The following is a 17240-nucleotide window of genomic DNA, read 5'->3' as shown; positions in this document are numbered from 1 at the left end:
TTTAGTTCCACTTCAGGTTACTGGTTTGGCCCATGTTTGTTGTAGATATATGTAGTGTTGTCTTGATACTTTTATTGTTGTAATATCAAGTCCAAATTTCCAGAAAAAACTTGGATTTTACTTTACATTTCCTTTATCAGTGGCAATTTTGTCAAAATGGTGCTTGTATAATTACTGCTATATAAATACAATTGAAATGTATTGTTGATTTGTAGAATCGACATCTTAGCTAAAAACCCCATGTGATTAAATGTGCTTGTCTCTAATTCAGTGATTGGTTCTGAAGATAACACACCACAATGATGTTAAGTAATGTTTTTTATTGAGGTTTTGTATCACCGTCATTGTAAAGATAACCAAACTTTACACCTCCAAGTAACGAAGACACAAAAAACACAAATGGTACCAGAATTAAGGGATCATTTGTCACAGCAGCCATACCAAAAAATACAGTACTGTATGTATGTTATGAGTAGGAAATATTCAGTAGGTGCATGTGTTGCAGTTGTAATTGCATCACATTAGTTTACCATAACAAATAGGCAGGACTTAGAACATATTAGCAACGCTATATTTTAGACAATACTGTCATCTGCTTGGCTGGCTTTAGAAGATGAGCAGGTTGAGGTCCCAGTCAGTAATATTTTGGACCATCTAAAATAAAAGTACATTTACATACATATCTGAATTGTTTGACTTGTCAATGAAAAGTAATTATTTGTAATATTTCACAACGTATCATTACTCAAAGCACTACCCTGCTGAATTTCAGTTTTTACAAACAAAAGTAATGTAAACAAACCTATTAGGTAGCATCACAGGTTTAAAAGACAAAAATTCAAAGACCTGGAAGTTCTGGTCTTGTGCTCTGAATTTTGGGGGGGAACTGTTTTTACATTTGCTTTGTGCCTTTGAATAAAACAAATTTCAACACTTGTAGCATCAGTTTCTGATCAAGGAAATCATTGGGAACGAGATCCAAACTCAGGAATTAAGTGAAACGTAGGAAAATTCTATCTGTTTAATCTTTGGTTCACATGCAGAAAACAGCAAAAAATGACCAGTGCAAGGGGTCCAAAAGTTGTACTGAGGATAGTCCACACATGGACTGAAACAGCTGCACCTTTTGAAGGTTTTTTTTCTGCACAAATGCTATGTGACTGTTTCCATTTCTCTCAGTCCATTTTTAATACCCTGTGTGTGGATCCCACTTTTACTGATCCTTTATAGCCACTGCCGTTAGCCGCTGCTAGCATGTCATTAGAGTTAGTGTGCAGACCTACTACAATATTAATCATGTTGACTTCTAAATGAAGCTAGTTTTAATTTTCAATTGTGTCCGACACATTTTCAAACCTGGTGGAGTGTCGAGTAGTTACACAGGCAGATATTGTGTATATGACAAGTGGACACATCTTTGATTAAACAATGTTTTACTGAGAGCATTTAAATAGGACGTCTGGCACAGTCCCTGAACTTAACAGAAAACAATCATGATTGGTCAGATGCTGTACAGCCTTTAAAGCAACAGCACTTCCTCACTCGAAGCAGTTGATCAGTTCATTTCTTCGTCATGGTGCCACATGGTCGCTCAGCAGACTTTCAGCCCCCAGCAAGACCATCCTGGGACTTTTCTGTGTGGAGTTTGCATGTTCTCACCATGTTTTCGTGGGTTTCCTCTCCCAGTCTTAAGACATGCAGGTCAGTTTGACTATGACTCTAAATTGTAATCAGCTGTGAATGTGTTTGTGTGTATGTGTTAGTCCTGTTGTAGACTGGAAACCTGTCCATGGTGTACCCTTTATCTCACCCAGTGCATGCTGGGATAGGTTCCTGGCCTGATGAGGATAAGCTGGCGCAGAAAACAGATGGAATTTGTTTTGTAGTATATACAATCAAGGAATATTGCCTCAGTCTACTGTTACAATCAATATAAGTTACAACATTTAAGTTGTAAATTTCGATCGTGGTTGGCTGTAATGCCCATGTGGCGGGTTACTCAGGTTGATCTTGCTGCTCGGGCTCTGTGTCTGTTTCTGCCTCGTTCTCAATGTCCTCCTCTGGCTGTTGTTCTTGAGGCTGCTGGATGAGTCCTCCTTCCTGTGCTGTGTTGTAGGAGCCACAGCTGCTGCACTTCATGCCCAGCACGTGGAAAGGCACCGTGCAGTGGGCTTGGCAGTCGTTACATATAATCTATAGTGATGAAAAACAAAGGTGGTGGATTATATGTAAAGATAACTATTGGATGATTACTCATAACAGTCACCATCCATTTTGATTGAACTGTACAAACTGTATTGAATAAAACACAAAACACTGTACAAATCATGTTTAAAAATGAGAATCTGATCAATCAGTAATTCAACCCTTCTTTTAACTAAATAAAAAATATTACTAGGGTATTTATTGCGGTCGTACTTTGACAGTCGCACCCTCGTATTCAGTGGGCATCGGTGACTGGGCGATTTCTATGTCTATCTGATCCCAGTGTTCCTCCATGTTCCAGGCAGAGTGCATACACAGCGGGCAGCGATACGCTCTAAGGCAAACAAGCAAAAATGACATTTAGTGGAAGGTGTCACTCAGTGCCTTTACATGCACTTTAGTATTCATCTACCCCAGACCTTATTTGGGAACCATGGCTTACTTATTCCAACTGTGGTGATAGAATACACTGAATGGCTGCTTTTATACTTTCTTTTGTGTTTGTGTGGGTCTGTGCTGGAGCAGGCTGACAGTGCAGTGCGAGGAGGACGGCAGCCAGACAGACAGAGCAGAGCTTTTCCTCAACCCAATTGCAGAAACCAGGTTTCTTGTTTACTTGTTGTTTAAGAAATCAGCTTACTGGAGAAAGCCAGCTGTAACCTGGTTACTTTATTGCACGTAAAAACACGGGCTGATGCAGGACTCAATTGTTCCGGAAATGTTTATGTCAAACCAACAAATAAGTAATACATAACCTTGAACAAGACCATATTTTATTCAACTAAACAATTACCAGTAAAAGGGACTTATTAGACATACCCCGTTCTGACCATGTCATCAAAGCAGGTCCTGCAGAGAATGAACAAACATGTTAATTGTTACCTTTATCTCATAACAGATCTTGAATTATTATTACTAAATAAAGATAAACCACTGCAGTTATTTAAGGATTATGTAGGGCTTGAAAATATTAACATTTTCTTTTATTAGTCTATTCATTCATCATTTTAATATCTCTTCAATTCTCGTCTTCATCTTTGTAATTTTATCATATCTTTTCTCTTATATTACAAATACTATTATTATACTATTAGATTTTTAAAAACATAATATATAAGTAATAAATCCTCATTGAAATCTGCCAGGCCAAAGTCCAAGATTAATGTTTTTATCCTGCAGTATAATTACAAAATATGCACAATTCAATCACACATCCCCGAGCTACTAGTATTCAGAGTACAATGAATCATACTTGTGTAAAAGATGGCCGCATGGAAGAACGTGAGCTCCAATTCTGGACGTGTGAATATCCTGTACATACAAAAGGAAGATCATATCACATTATGGAGAAAGCAAAGGACTGAATAAAAATCCAACATCCCTCTTTACACTATCCCCAAATGTATCATATTTTTTATTACCTCCATACATACTGGGCAGTTCTGCCTTGACACATTTTCAACACACTGAAACATAAAAAAAAATTGTCAATAAAAGCAGTGAGGATACTACAGAAAAATATGATGAGTGTGTGTCAGAAACAGGTGCAGGGTAATAATTACCTTGTGTTTTCCCTGTAGATCCTGGGCTAAACACAGATTGCACTTCTCACAGTGGAAATACTTCTCCTTGGGCCCAATCCTGTGGGGACCAAAACACAGGTGCTAATCATCTTATGAATGAATAACATGCAATAAAACTCAGTTGTAAGTTACTTCAATGCATGGAAGCAAAAACAAAACTGTTAGTGGCAAAGTATTTATTTTTTTGTATTGTGTGTGTTTACAGGAAAGGTCACTGGCAGAATCACATAAGCATACTGCAACATTACTGAGCCACTTTTTTGCACTGACAACTTGAAATATCAATGTATAGAGTAGTATGGCAGACTTGAAAACCGACTCAATTACTGATTGTGGTGTTAGCTGATATAGAAACACTGATCTCAAATTAGGACGTTTAAAACGAACATCATTACATTGTGATTTTTGTTGAATTAACTTGAATTAGCCATGTAGAAAGAAAATGACTAATTCTGGATCCAACTTTAAGAGGGCCTTCACCTTGAGACATTTTTACTCCCCCCCCCAAGTAACCATTGTCATTGTTAGCATCGTCTACTAAGGCTATAATTATAAAAAGATTTGTAACAAGCTATATAACAAGTATTCCCTAAACTCTACTGCTGCTCACCTGCATATTCCACAGGGTTGACAGTGGTACTGCTTCTTATCCTTGTCGAACAAGTGGCAAATGTCACAGTAATACTCCCCAAACTTCACGCGACACTGCTGGCAAGTCTGCTGTGCCTAAAAGGGTGATAACTTACATTTTTACCCTTGGTTTATCTTGACGTGCGATAACCACTACATGCACGACAACATAAAGACCACAGAGGGAGTGCCATTTAAGATCACTGAGTGGCTGAAACATAAAGGTTGCAGTTGTTTTTCTCTTTTACCTGCTGCACTGTCTGACACTCGGAGCACTGCACCTCTCTGACTTTGAATCTATCCATCTGGTGGTTTTCCTGCGCATCGTGGCACAGCCGACACACATACAGTTTACCACAGCAAGGTGCCTGTAGTGCACAGAAACGTAATTACACCGGGCACGTGGAGCTGGATGCCGGTTATGTCAATCATATTCATATTAGAGGCAACGATGACAATTTAGGGTATTCATTATTTCTGCTTGCTACAACACTGGAGGTTTATAAACAAGTCAAATTGAAGTTTCAGTGACTTTTTAATTACACAAACGTAACAAATAGCCAGCACGTATGACTTGAGATTGTGGGGGATAAACTAACTTTAAAAATAATCCAATACTGACTAAACTCTCAAACCCTCGCCATTGTCCCGCGACATGCAGCTGACATGTAATAAGGACACCGTTGCTGTTATCGGGTAGTGTTTAAGCAACTAACCAACGTTAGCTAGCCGTGAGTGGTTGCTACCAGATTTGTACAGTAGCGCCACTCTTCATACCAGAGTTAGTGTTAGACATATTCAACAGCCGTACGCCTCCACTTTGCACGTAAGGCAAATATATGCATCGATGTCAAAAAGTCTACTCACTTTCAATAAGCAGCTGCGAACATAGTGCTCACAACCAGCAGAGGAAGCCATGTTTCCCCCCAAATTTGTCTTCTTCTTCGCGTCCGATGACCGCTTTTCTTCTTCCTTATTTTTGACAGGGTAGACTCAGCAACACTGCCCTCCTCCGCTTGAGACATCGACCAAACTCGCCGGCAAATTACGTTGGTTGGTTATTTGTTAAAAAAATATACTGCTGTGACAAGCAAGGTGATACGGCACAATATCAGTGACTCAAGTCCCTCTTTTTCCCCGTTGCATTTTGGGGATTTTCAAATCAAGTAATCTTAGGCTGAGCCTTTGTATTACGGGTGGAACACAAAACACAAACTTTTAGGAGAATGATCACTTCATTTCTCCCGCTGCATTTAATACTGCGTCAAATACTGAGTTCGATCGCCGTGTCATACACCGCAGTAAAAGATATTTCCCACTGTTTTTCTTCTCTCACCTTTATTCAACAACACACTACCCACCTCATATTACAGTAGGCCGTGTTGATAATACTTGGGTGCTCAAACCACACCAACGGCGCCGCTGGTGTAGTGGTATCATGCAAGATTCCCATTCTTGCGACCCGGGTTCGATTCCCGGGCGGCGCACGTGTTTTGCTCCTGCAATAATCAGCGAATACCGAAATGTTACAATGTAGCACCAATAACTGTGGAAATGTAGCAAATGAACCAATGTATTAAAGAAATACATCGCAGGTTACCTTTTACTATAACTGGTTGTGTCATAAGCATTTCCCAGTGTACAGCTGTTATTTCCTCTAACGTTTTTGCAGTTTGGTCAGTTAAGCTATGACAAAGAATAGACTACTGGAAATATTATTTTGCAGTTCTGCAAGGCTGCCAGTAACTCTCTAAAGTGCAACTTTTTGCGTACAGATGTGGAGTCACATCTTTGTTTGTGGGAGAAAGAGCGCTTGATTTTGGCTTCATTTCAGCGCGCAGGTTGACGCTGCTGACGCCGCTCCTCCGCCATCTTCAACTTCCTATTGTTTGCATCAGACTGAGGCTGTCTGCGGTGTGTGAGAGAGCAGAATCGGCCACCGATCTGTCATTAAATAGTTGATACAGCCTTTACGTTCGCGGTCGCTCAAGTTCAGCACAACCAATTTGTATGTCATTGGATTAAAAACCTCTCAGGACGCGACCACTAAACCTTGATGATGGAGGACGATCAACCCAGAACCTTGTGAGTAACAGCGGCCCTGTCTATGTCCTGGAATGGGAAGGCTCTGTGTAGCTACGGCGCGTCCGAAATGTTTCCACGTTGTTGTTTCAATAAAAAACTGTAAAACCTTGTAATTTAGACACACATGGGCATTTAACTCGCATTATCATTACAGGCCGACAATATCGACATTTTTAAATGTTATAAGAAAAAGAAAATTTTCGACATGAAGGTAAAGTTCTGTTTGATTTAACCGTATAAATAGACGGAACCGTAACTCGCCTGGAAATGAAACTGAAGGGCTAGTTAATGCTAGCTATCATTAGCTAAAGATGCGAACGCCGCTAGATAGCCCCTTCTTCTAAAATGCCCAGGTTTTCGTTTAATGATGGCTATATTCTCAAAAGTAGTCGTGTTTTTTGTTTTACAAATGGACAGGCACTGGCTAGACCAAAAAAAAAAAGTATGGAATTTTTTACAAAGTACCGTTAGCTGCAAAGCCCCTTAGCCTGAGGCCCGTTTGAACCGGCTAGCGTTATCTTTAGCTAGCCGGTAGACAAGCCACGTCAACGCTTCGAGAGACGGTACAGGACAGAACCATTGAGGGGGTGACCACACTCGAGTTGTCTGTGTAAAATTGAGAATATCCCCAGTAGTATTTAGTCCACTTTAATTGCTGAGTTCATGTAAAAATAAGGAATTGTTGTGGGTTGTAGCTAGCCCTGTTAACTAGCCTTTGTTTGCATGCTACTTCCTGTTCGACAAAGACTTAACTCCCTCATCTCTCTCCTTGATTGCAGGTATGTGGGGAATCTGTCCAGAGATGTCACCGAGCCCCTTATCCTGCAGGTCTTCACACAGATAGGACCCTGCAAGAGCTGTAAAATGATAGTTGATGTGAGTGTTATCCCCTCGTTTGGTAAATATTATTTGACAATAGGAAAACGCATTCAACAGTGGCCTGAAAGGTTGTGGTGCCTGTGAAAGTCTCAGTCTGTATCTGTGCTCCATATTGATTTTCCTTTCCCAGTCTGTTATATCAGGCCTGACACACCAAGATACAGTAGGTGACACTTGTCATGTGTGATTAAATGGCCACCTTTACCTTGGACTTAATATCAGTCTTGTTTTCCCGTTGACAGACAGCTGGAAATGATCCGTACTGCTTTGTGGAGTTCTATGACCACAGGCATGCTGCTGCCTCATTGGCAGCCATGAATGGAAGGAAAATAATGGGTAAGGTAAGCTATCGTATCTACAGGGTGAGTGGGGACGGGTGGGCTTTGGGTGTGGGAATTTAGGTTGTGAGCCTTTTTTTTTTTTTTTTTTTTTTAAACAGTGATCTGCTAGCATTCATATTCCATTACATACATAAGGGTTTTCAAACTGTCAAGGGGAGGCTACTGGAGTTAGGTTCCAAATCAAATCATATCATGAACATCTTGAACACTGCCAGAAGTTATCTCTCTGGTGGTAAAATTGGTTTCATTATCTTAAACGTAACAGTCTTGAAATACATGAAATCGTGGTGTTAGGTGTGATGGAATGCTGCCAATGTGAAACTTGTTTAAATTAATGTTTAAAGCAAATTGATATTTGAGAAGAAGAAATTAATGACGGAAATATAATTCCGGTGTCCACTGAACAAGCCAGTGCTGTACTGACAAGATAGCAAAACATAAAAGTCAAGTTATGTAGAACATCAGAGCAAACCATTAACATTTTAATCTCCAACATTTAAAAGACCAAAGGGCGTGATAAAAGAATATTAAAGTGGTGCTGGATGGTGCAATAATGAGTCGAGCCTCTGGACTCAATGCTAGGACATAAACTGGAAAATGAAAGGACCATGACGCTGAACTTAGCAACCACTCTGTTTAGTTGAGGTGCATTCACTGGCAACCACCGCAGATGAGTTTTGTAACTTTCAGTAATATCGGCATTTTTTTATTATTGGCTTATGCCTCCCATTAAAATATTTCAGCACTGCATTGATGCCCCATTCATATTATACCATAGTTACACTCTTATTCTTTTTGCTAAGACATACCTACACCCAGTAATGAAATTGTTTGAATCACAAATAACAGGCCAGTTGCAGTTTGTTTTGTGATAAGTTAACTGAGGTCTTAAGATTTGTTACAAGATGAGCTTGCACTATGTTACTTGACCTACATGGGACAGAATTGAGAGGTAAGGCGCACATCAGATTAAATAAGTAGTACATTAATAAATACTTTTTAGTCAGACTTTAAATCATACACCCTCATAGTGGAAATTGCAAGGTTTTACCGAAAATCATGTAAACATACCCCACCTGGCCTGTTCTCTCTCTTCCCCTCTCCACAGGAGGTCAAAGTGAACTGGGCCACAACACCAACCAGCCAGAAAAAAGACACAAGTAGTAAGTACAAGTCCTTGTCAGTGGGGATATACTTTCGATTTGCAGTTTATTAGGAACACCTAGTTAAAACTAATACAGTCTAATACAACAATCCTGCAGTAAATCCTCTCTAAAATAGTTTCAACACAAACTGAACCCTATAACCTTCATGAAAGATGATTTATTGCAGGACTGTTGTATTAGACTGGATTAGTTTTAGCTAGATGTACCTAATAATAAACTGCAAACTGAGTGTATACTTTAACATTAATACAATGGAATAGTCTTACACTGGTTTACACTGCTTATATGCTTATGTAGTTGTAGCCATTTCGTTCTTTTGTCTGGAATGTGGGTTTTCCAGGATGACACTCCTTTTGTCCTTCCCCTACTAACAAACTGATAAAAAAAATTGCGAATCCAGACAGGAAATCACTGTCTTGGAAAGAGTAAAAGAACAGAACCTGCCCACCATTAGCCAGGTTCTGTTTAAGGTTTCTACCTGTTAAAAGGGAGTTTTTCCTTGCCACTTTCACCAAGTGCTTGCTCATGGGGGAATGTTGGGTCTCTGTCAATACAATTATAAAGAATACGGTCTAGACCTGCTCTATATGAAAAGTGCCCTGAGATAACTTCTGTTATGATTTGGTGCTATATAAATTAAATAAAATTGAATTGAATTAACATATGCCATGTTTGAACTTTTTTTTTTTTCCCCCCTTTTAGATCACTTTCATGTCTTTGTTGGAGACCTCAGCCCAGAAATAACTACAGAAGACGTCAAAGCTGCCTTTGGTCCATTTGGCAGGATATCGTAAGTATAAAGCTAATATTTACTGATTAGGATTCAGAGCTGCAACTAGGGGTCAATTAGTTGATTGACAGAAACTTTTTAAGCAAAAGTGCCTAATATTCTTTGGTTCTAGCTTCACAAATGTGGGGATCTGCTGTTTCTCTGTTTTATTTTATCGTATCTTGAAAATCTTTGGGTTTTGGACTGTTGTTTGGACAAAACAATATTTAAAGATTCTACTGAAGACTTTGGGAAAATGTGATTAGAGTTTTTTTTTTTTTAATTTCTGATACTGAATCATTAAATGAAAAAAATCAGAAGATTAACTGATAATGAAAATTATTTTTGCTTTAGCCTTACAAATATAATTAAATCAGTGATAGACAATAGAAAATGAGGTTGTGCTCTCATAGCTGGAAATAATTTTTTCCCATTCCTGTCTCATTTATAAAACATAAAAGAATGGAAGAAACCTTAGGCAGGTACAGTACATTTAAAGAATGCTCGGCCCTGGTCTAGAGATGCATCGTTTCAATTAAAGCTGAAACAATTAATCGATTAGTTGATCGACAAAAATTGACTGCAACTATTTTTCATAGTCAGTTGCTTTAGTCAACACTCAACAGTCTCCAGCTTTTCAAATGTGAAAATTTGCTAGTTTTCTTTGTCCTTTATGATATTGACCTGAGTATTGTGGGGTTTTGGTTGGACAAATAAGGCAATATGAAAATGTCGACTTGGCCTTTGGGAAGCTGTTCAGGGAATTTTTTATAATGTATTGTGAAATTTTTTACAAACCAAACAATGAATAGAGGAAAATATTTGGCAAATGAATTTGATAACAATAGTAATCAGTTGCAGCGCTAATTTCTATTTGAGAGTTTATGAAGACCCGTTCTCTTTTTACATCTCATACAGTTTATGTTTCTTATGTATTCATGTTGGTGTGTTTGTCCACAGAGATGCTCGTGTTGTGAAAGATATGGCTACAGGGAAATCTAAAGGCTATGGCTTTGTGTCTTTCTTCAACAAATGGGTGAGTAGACAAAAGGTTCATAAAGCATTATTATATCTATAAAACATGCTCCAAAGAACAGAAGTAATCGGCTTTGTTATATTAAAAAAAATGGCACATTTTCACATACAGTAGGTTATGTCTTAATTTGTGTTCTGTGCTTCTACAAGGATGCATTTTACATTTTACATTACTAGACTCCAGCTTGATGCAATAACCAGATTTTTTTCTCCATTCCAGGATGCAGAAAACGCCATTCAGCAGATGGGGGGCCAGTGGTTAGGAGGCAGACAGATTCGAACTAACTGGGCCACAAGAAAGCCCCCCGCCCCAAAGACCACCTATGAAAGTGTGTTGTCATAAATGTGCAGGTTTTGCTAGCTTAGGATGTTGGATCCACATGTTAACAGTAACACTGCTTTCTTATTTTTCTTCCAGATAACTCCAAGCACCTATCCTTTGATGAAGTAGTGAATCAGTCCAGCCCCAGTAACTGCACTGTGTATTGTGGTGGAGTCAGCACAGGGCTGACAGGTAAGGTACTATTAGTACCAATGCTAACATCAGAATGATAATGATACTGACAGTGGTAGTATTAGGTAAACTGTTAAAAGCCAGTGACCACTTATTTAAAGGGTAAGGCTGGTCTTATTTTATCTTTTTATCATTATTCAACATTCTTTCATTGAGACCAAAACTAAGAAATTTATCCTATTAACCATAATCTGCATAGCTACAGCTTATTCCTCTGTCCCATAGGGGACAGTTATTGTTCAGAAACAATGACAAACACTTAAAAGAGCCTAATTGTTGGAGGGATGACTTATTCCTTCATTGAAATGATTGCCTGTGTTACCTATGTATTATAAACTGCAGAATTTTAGCTAAGTGTATTTTACTCATAGAGGTCATTCTAAAACCCTGCTGTGTTGTCAGCAAAGTTGACTGGCCTATGATTTTAACTTACAACCACTGAGAGACCCTTATCCAAGATGCCAGTATACCACATTTCTCATTCAGCAAATGTTTTTTCATGACACATTAGCCCATATAGTTTGATATCTGATGTTCCCTTTCTGTTTGGCTTTCAGAACAACTGATGAGACAGACCTTCTCTCCCTTTGGACAAATCATGGAAATCAGAGTTTTCCCAGACAAAGGCTATTCATTTGTGAGGTATCTGGGGTTTCGTATTAACAGCTTTTTATTTTTATTTATTTATTTATTTATTTTTAAACCCCTTTTAAGCAAGGTCAAAGTATGATGGATTGGTTCTTGATCCAGTCTAAAGTCCTGCTGACTTCATTCCAGATTGGACAGAAAACCTGCTGTAGACAGAGAGGATCTGGATTTTTCAACCAATGATATAACATGTTTCTAATGATGTTACCTGCATGGGTTATTATGTTTTTTGGTTGCATGAATAGTTGTAATTATTAACGCAGGGTTTTATCCCACATATGTGACATATCTATTCCACTTCTTCGTAAAATTAAAATTTTTTTTTTTTTTTCAAATGTATTTATTTATTTATTTATTTATTTATTTTTTCAAATAATGCCTGTTAGGGTCTTGCAGTGCAGAAGTAATAGTTCTTTACATGTCTTTGTTAACCAGGCAGACCCTCTAATAGGTATTCATGACCTTCTCAAAGTTTGCTAACAGAACAGATCTCCAGCACTGGTTTGGTCACTGTTTGCAAGTAAATATCTATGAAATGAGGTTCAGCGTTTCCTTAGTCGCTCTCTCCCTCTATTTTTGTCCAGGTTTAACTCCCATGAGTCAGCAGCCCATGCCATTGTGTCAGTGAATGGCACTTCAATAGAGGGCCACATAGTCAAATGCTACTGGGGTAAAGAGACCCCAGACATGATGAACCCAATGCAGCAGATGCCTATGCCTCAGGTAATTACAACATATACCGCACATACTGCATAAAATAAACAGCATCTACTTACTGCTCTTCATAGAAGTTTTTAAAACAAGATAAACATAAGATGACTTCTGCCGGTTAGTGCTGCAGTGTGTCATGAGTCGCTATAACGTCAACAACAGTTGATTTGAAACCATAACCCTGGAAGTGCTGAACATCACAATGCTTATGAAAAGGTATTTAACAAGCATTTTGCCCCCATCATTTAATGTATTTCATATTGAAGGGGGGTATATGAACTTTACACAAAGCAGGCAGTGGTTGTTCAAGTATATTTCAAAGGGCCAACAATCAGGGAGAAAATGTATCTTGAACATAAAAGTAATATTTTAAGTTTAAAAAAAAGTATTAAGTATTTTTTTCATTTCATTGTGGCTTTAAAGGCAAGCTCCTCCTCTGACACACTCAGGGAAATGCCCCCCTTTGTCCTGGCGTAAGTGGTGTTTTTCAAAACCCACCATTGCATCACATGGTGACCTAATGTTGGTGTTATCCATGTAGAAGTTTTGCAAGTTCCCTGCAGGGAAAGAGAGTCATGGAAATTCCTGGTTAAGTAAGGATAGACTCCTGAATGGCACTTAAATTATTATACAGGTTTGTATAATTATTATGTATAATTTCTCAAGTACATGGATTTTTTTTTCTTGAGGGGAAACATGGGCTACTTGTATTGTGGTTGCTGCCATGAACCATACTAAGCCATACTTGTTGTACTGTGCCCTACAGCAGAACAAGATGGGCTTCGCTGCAGCTCAGCCCTACGGCCAGTGGGGCCAGTGGTACGGCAACGGGCCCCAGATTAGCCAGTACGTCCCAAATGGGTGGCAGGTCCCCACCTACGGCGTCTACGGCCAGGCTTGGAACCAGCAGGGCTTCAAGTAAGTAGCACGGTGTGCACAAGGCTCCCCTTCACCGCCTCCTCCTACTCCAGCACCACCAGAATTCCCCTTCAAGACCGGGGCAGCGAGAGGCAGCTCTGGCCACAGGAGGGAGCCATGATTCCCTCCCCCACACCCCCCACCCCCCACCCCCCTCCTCCCTCCTCCCCTCACCAGCCCCTCGTCTTGCTCATCTTGAGAAGATTGAGAAATAAACACACACACAGAACAATCTGAACTTTAAATTTGTTGTTAATCATGTTTCAGTTCGTCATTACAGCTAACTGTGCACAGCACATCTTAATAACTGAAGGATTTTGTTCCAAAATGTTTTTGTCACTTGAATTGTAGCACATAATAGTTCAAAACTGTCAGCTATCCCAAAAATGATTGTAAGAAGACTGCCTTAAACTAGCTAAAAACTTATTTTTATTCATTTCAATAAATTTCAAGGTAATTGACAGAAACAAGATGAATGCTAAAAGCTCAGAACAAAGTTTCACTTACTGTCCAAACCCGGGGAGAGTTTATTGACGAATAATGCATTTCCCTTTTTGTAAGATTACCGACTGTGTGTAAGAACTGTGTTCTTTAAGGCTGTTCGTTTGTTTTGTATGTCTACATTCATGTCATAGCTTTTTACATACTTTTTTCTTTTTGATTTCATTGATTTATTTTACACATATCTGAGGATTTGATCTGTATATGAATGTCAGTAGGACATGTTAAATATCATTTGTAGGTTATCAAATTTTGTTTTTATTTAGACAGTCTATGTGCAGTGATGCTTTGTGCACCCAAGAAAAATAAAGGAGAGGCCATATGTTGTTGACAGTCTAATATTCTTGGTGAACAGGTGTATAAATAGGCTCTGTACAAAGGTGCAAGGTAGATGTAACTGAAAGCAGTGTGTGTGATTGTGAAATGTACAGTAAATGCACAATTCCTAAAACAGAGGTGAGGCCTCTCTTGACTTGAAATTTGAAGATAAAACTTTATCCTTTATAAGCTGTCTATTCTCCACACTGAACTTAGAATTTAGATTTATTACACGAATGATAAAAGACTTAAAATACATCACTTGAATTAGGTGAGAATTTATGTTTACTTTGTGGCCAAATGTAGAAGTTCTGCAAGAGAAATGAAGATCATCTGCATGGTTGTAAACTGTGGCTTATCTGTCTATAGTCTGGTTACAGCTGTTTTATGTTCATGGTGATCAACAGTTGGGAGGGGGGTAGAAAAGAATATTTAACTTGCTGCGCTTAGCCTGTATGCTCTTTGTCTGCTTGTCCACCCATGTTTAATCAATTGACACTTACCTTTGGCCCCTCCAAACAGCCCCTCACTTTCTTTTTTTTTTTTCTTCCCTGTGTTTTGCTAGCTTGATTTTTGCCCAGCCTGCCTCACCCTCACAACCTCTGATAACTCTGTTTACCCTCTTGTCCTCATTCTAGCCTGTCCAGATTCTAGTAGTTCTAATATAAACCGTCCCCTTGGCTCCCTTTCGCCTGGTCTCTTCTAACCTGCTGGCATTTTGTCTTTCTGTCTCTCTCTCTCTCTCTGTCTGTCTCTCTGTCTCTCTCTCTCTCTCTCTCTCTCTCTCTCTCTCTGTCTGTCTGTCTCTGTCTGTCTCTCTCTCTGTCTCTCTCTCTTTCTTTACCTCGTTTTTTGCAGTCACTTACCAGCCAGTGCTGGGTGGACTGGCATGAGCGCCATCAGTAACGGTGGGGTTATGGAGCCTACACAGGGATTGAATGGGAGTATGCTAGCCAACCAGCCTGGTATGGGAGCCGCAGGATACCCCACACACTGATAAGTGGGCAGGGTGGGAGATTTTTCAACCATCAGCCTCTTATTGGCTGTAAGGTGCCCCGCGGGGCTGTGTAACACCGCCTCCATTTGTGGCAGGACTAAGACTTTTACTGGGATCTGGAACCTAACGGGAAGGTTGACGTCGATAGGAGATGTAAATGGGATTTCATGGGGGGGTGGGGTGGGGGGTGTAACGGGAGCCAGGAAGGAGCGATTTGACCCACACAGGTATTTACACCCTTTGTGGAAGGCAAGACTGGCCATGAACCAGGGCTCTTACCATTTTTAAGTTAACTGTAAATGAGTATAAAACTGTAAAGGAGAAACTTTTGGATTTTTTTTCGGGATTTACAAATTGCTTCCATCTTCACATCTTTCCTCTCAGACAGCCATTGAGAGGCTTCATTTTTTTTTAAAGAAACTGTTAAAAGTCTGAGTCGTGCTAAGTTATGAACCTTAGTTATTATTTGAGGAATGGAAATCTGTTTAATTTGTTCTCATTTTCTCTTGGATTAAAATCAATTGCAGGGATTGTTGCCACTGCTGTTTCTCTGTAAGGGCAGATAAATATTGCACAGTTTTTTCCTCTCTTGTACATGGACAAATTTGACTACCAAGAGTGTTTCCTTTTTGCATTCCATTTCTCCTTCATATCTTTCAGACAGCCTCAAATCTTTTCGCCACCTGTAAATAACCATTCATTCATTTGAAACAATGTAAGTAAAATGCTACTGTTAACTGTGGGTGCTTGCTTTATTTTGTTTTGATAACTCGACAGTTAACTCCAACATTGTACGTAGCAGAGTGGCACTATCAAATGTGACACTGGCACAGTGCAACACACATGATTCTTCCATGCAGGGATAAGACAGCATTGCCATGCAGTGCATACTTAAAATTTAACACAAATCAAATGTTAAAGGGTGAACATGTTTGACACTTCTGATGTTTTTTAAATATCTATTGAAACGCCAGTATTTTATATCAAAAATCTGAGTGGATTCAACCTTTACACTTGCTCTTTTTGGCAGAGAAATGGGGAGGCCTACATTGTAACTGTTGCCTTATAGAGCTGGTTTCTTTTAGCTTACAAGATCCTCTTTTTAATTAGGCAGTGCCTACAGACATTTTCAGACCCTTTTGTTTAGAAAGGTGTTAGCCCTGAGAACTTATGACTCTGCTACTGTAATCAATGTTTTCTTGCTTTGTCCAATTAAAATGCTAATGCCCATAAACCACACTGTGTTTAGTCTTCCTTTTTCTCATGGAGGGGTTGATATTCAAGGAAACATAAATAGAGATTTAATTCAGAAACAGCTTCAATAAATTTTTTTCAGCTTGAGCGTTATTTCTGGTTTAAAAGGTTCTGTTGTGTGGAATGTTTTGCTATGAAGATCTCAGAAGTTGAAAGAGGGTGTATTGGTGTTGATGCCACCATTTTTAATTTCTCAAATTATCAGCATATATGGCTGTATAGGACTACACTTCACTGCAGGAGTAACCACCTTACTCAGTACCATTATGTACTTGAACATCGTACGAGGCGTAGAAAACTACAGAGATGTTATGAGCTGGCAGTCAATTGAAGTAAACATCTGGTTAAAACAAAACTAAACGAAAATTAGTTGGGAAGATTACACTCAGGCTATGGTTAATTACCTTTCTTTGATACAGGAAGATAGCTTCAACACAGTGTGTGCATCATACCTATTTTGATGTGACTCTAAAATATACTTAACACCTATACTGTATACTAAGACAGACATACCTATTATCTGGCTTGCCCCTCATGTTTTTTTGTTCCCCCCGTTTTTGTATTCTGAAGAGTGAGTGATCAAATAGGATCAGTGATGGCTCCATTCCACCTAAAGTGTCAGATCTTTTTCACAGCAGACATTTTGACAGGTCATAGCAGGAGAAGCACAGGTGTATATCATTTTA

At 39.1% G+C, this 17240-nt stretch overlaps 2 protein-coding genes and 1 non-coding gene across 4 annotated transcripts; 2 read left to right on the top strand and 1 right to left on the bottom strand.

Annotated features, from left to right (window-relative positions):
* Nucleotides 1-327: 327 nt before the first annotated feature.
* rchy1 (ring finger and CHY zinc finger domain containing 1) lies at nt 328-5561 on the bottom strand. The gene is made up of 9 exons (XM_040154932.1): nt 5286-5561; nt 4667-4786; nt 4399-4514; nt 3768-3846; nt 3627-3671; nt 3458-3516; nt 3025-3054; nt 2419-2539; nt 328-2193 (listed from the first exon to the last, which is right to left on the bottom strand). Exons 1-9 carry the CDS (start codon nt 5334-5336, stop codon nt 1996-1998), a joined length of 819 nt encoding a protein of 272 aa, XP_040010866.1. The 5' UTR covers nt 5337-5561; the 3' UTR covers nt 328-1995.
* A 273-nt stretch (nt 5562-5834) lies between these two features.
* Nucleotides 5835-5905, top strand: trnag-ccc. The gene has a single exon. It is a non-coding gene; the product is annotated as a tRNA-Gly (tRNA).
* A 325-nt stretch (nt 5906-6230) lies between these two features.
* Nucleotides 6231-16534, top strand: LOC120805076 (nucleolysin TIA-1-like). 2 transcript variants are annotated; one of them, XM_040154931.1, is made up of 12 exons: nt 6231-6503; nt 7283-7379; nt 7625-7723; nt 8832-8886; nt 9592-9679; nt 10619-10694; nt 10914-11022; nt 11112-11207; nt 11765-11849; nt 12440-12578; nt 13336-13484; nt 15162-16534. In XM_040154931.1, exons 1-12 carry the CDS (start codon nt 6475-6477, stop codon nt 15298-15300), a joined length of 1161 nt encoding a protein of 386 aa, XP_040010865.1. In that variant the 5' UTR covers nt 6231-6474; the 3' UTR covers nt 15301-16534. The 2 variants fall into 2 exon arrangements, with proteins under 2 accessions (XP_040010865.1, XP_040010864.1); XM_040154930.1 differs by having other exon boundaries at nt 6232-6503; nt 13333-13484.
* The last annotated feature ends 706 nt before the right edge of the window (nt 16535-17240 follow it).

This window comes from Xiphias gladius, chromosome 19 (genome assembly GCF_016859285.1).
Source record: "Xiphias gladius isolate SHS-SW01 ecotype Sanya breed wild chromosome 19, ASM1685928v1, whole genome shotgun sequence".
Taxonomy (NCBI): Eukaryota; Metazoa; Chordata; class Actinopteri; order Istiophoriformes; family Xiphiidae; genus Xiphias; species Xiphias gladius.
This window is presented reverse-complemented; position numbering and strand designations above follow the sequence as displayed.

Coding starts and splice junctions, on each gene's coding strand:
- rchy1 (XM_040154932.1), bottom strand. CDS start 5,336: ATGGCTTCCTCTGCTGGTTGTGAGCACTATGTTCGCAGCTGCTTATTG. Junction 4,787..5,285: donor TTCGCAGCTGCTTATTGAAA/GTGAGTAGACTT, acceptor TGTGCACTACAG/GCACCTTGCTGTGGTAAACT. Junction 3,055..3,457: donor TGCGGCCATCTTTTACACAA/GTATGATTCATT, acceptor CATTCTCTGCAG/GACCTGCTTTGATGACATGG.
- LOC120805076 (XM_040154930.1), top strand. CDS start 6,475: ATGATGGAGGACGATCAACCCAGAACCTT. Junction 7,724..8,831: donor GAAGGAAAATAATGGGTAAG/GTAAGCTATCGT, acceptor CCCTCTCCACAG/GAGGTCAAAGTGAACTGGGC. Junction 10,695..10,913: donor TGTCTTTCTTCAACAAATGG/GTGAGTAGACAA, acceptor TCTCCATTCCAG/GATGCAGAAAACGCCATTCA.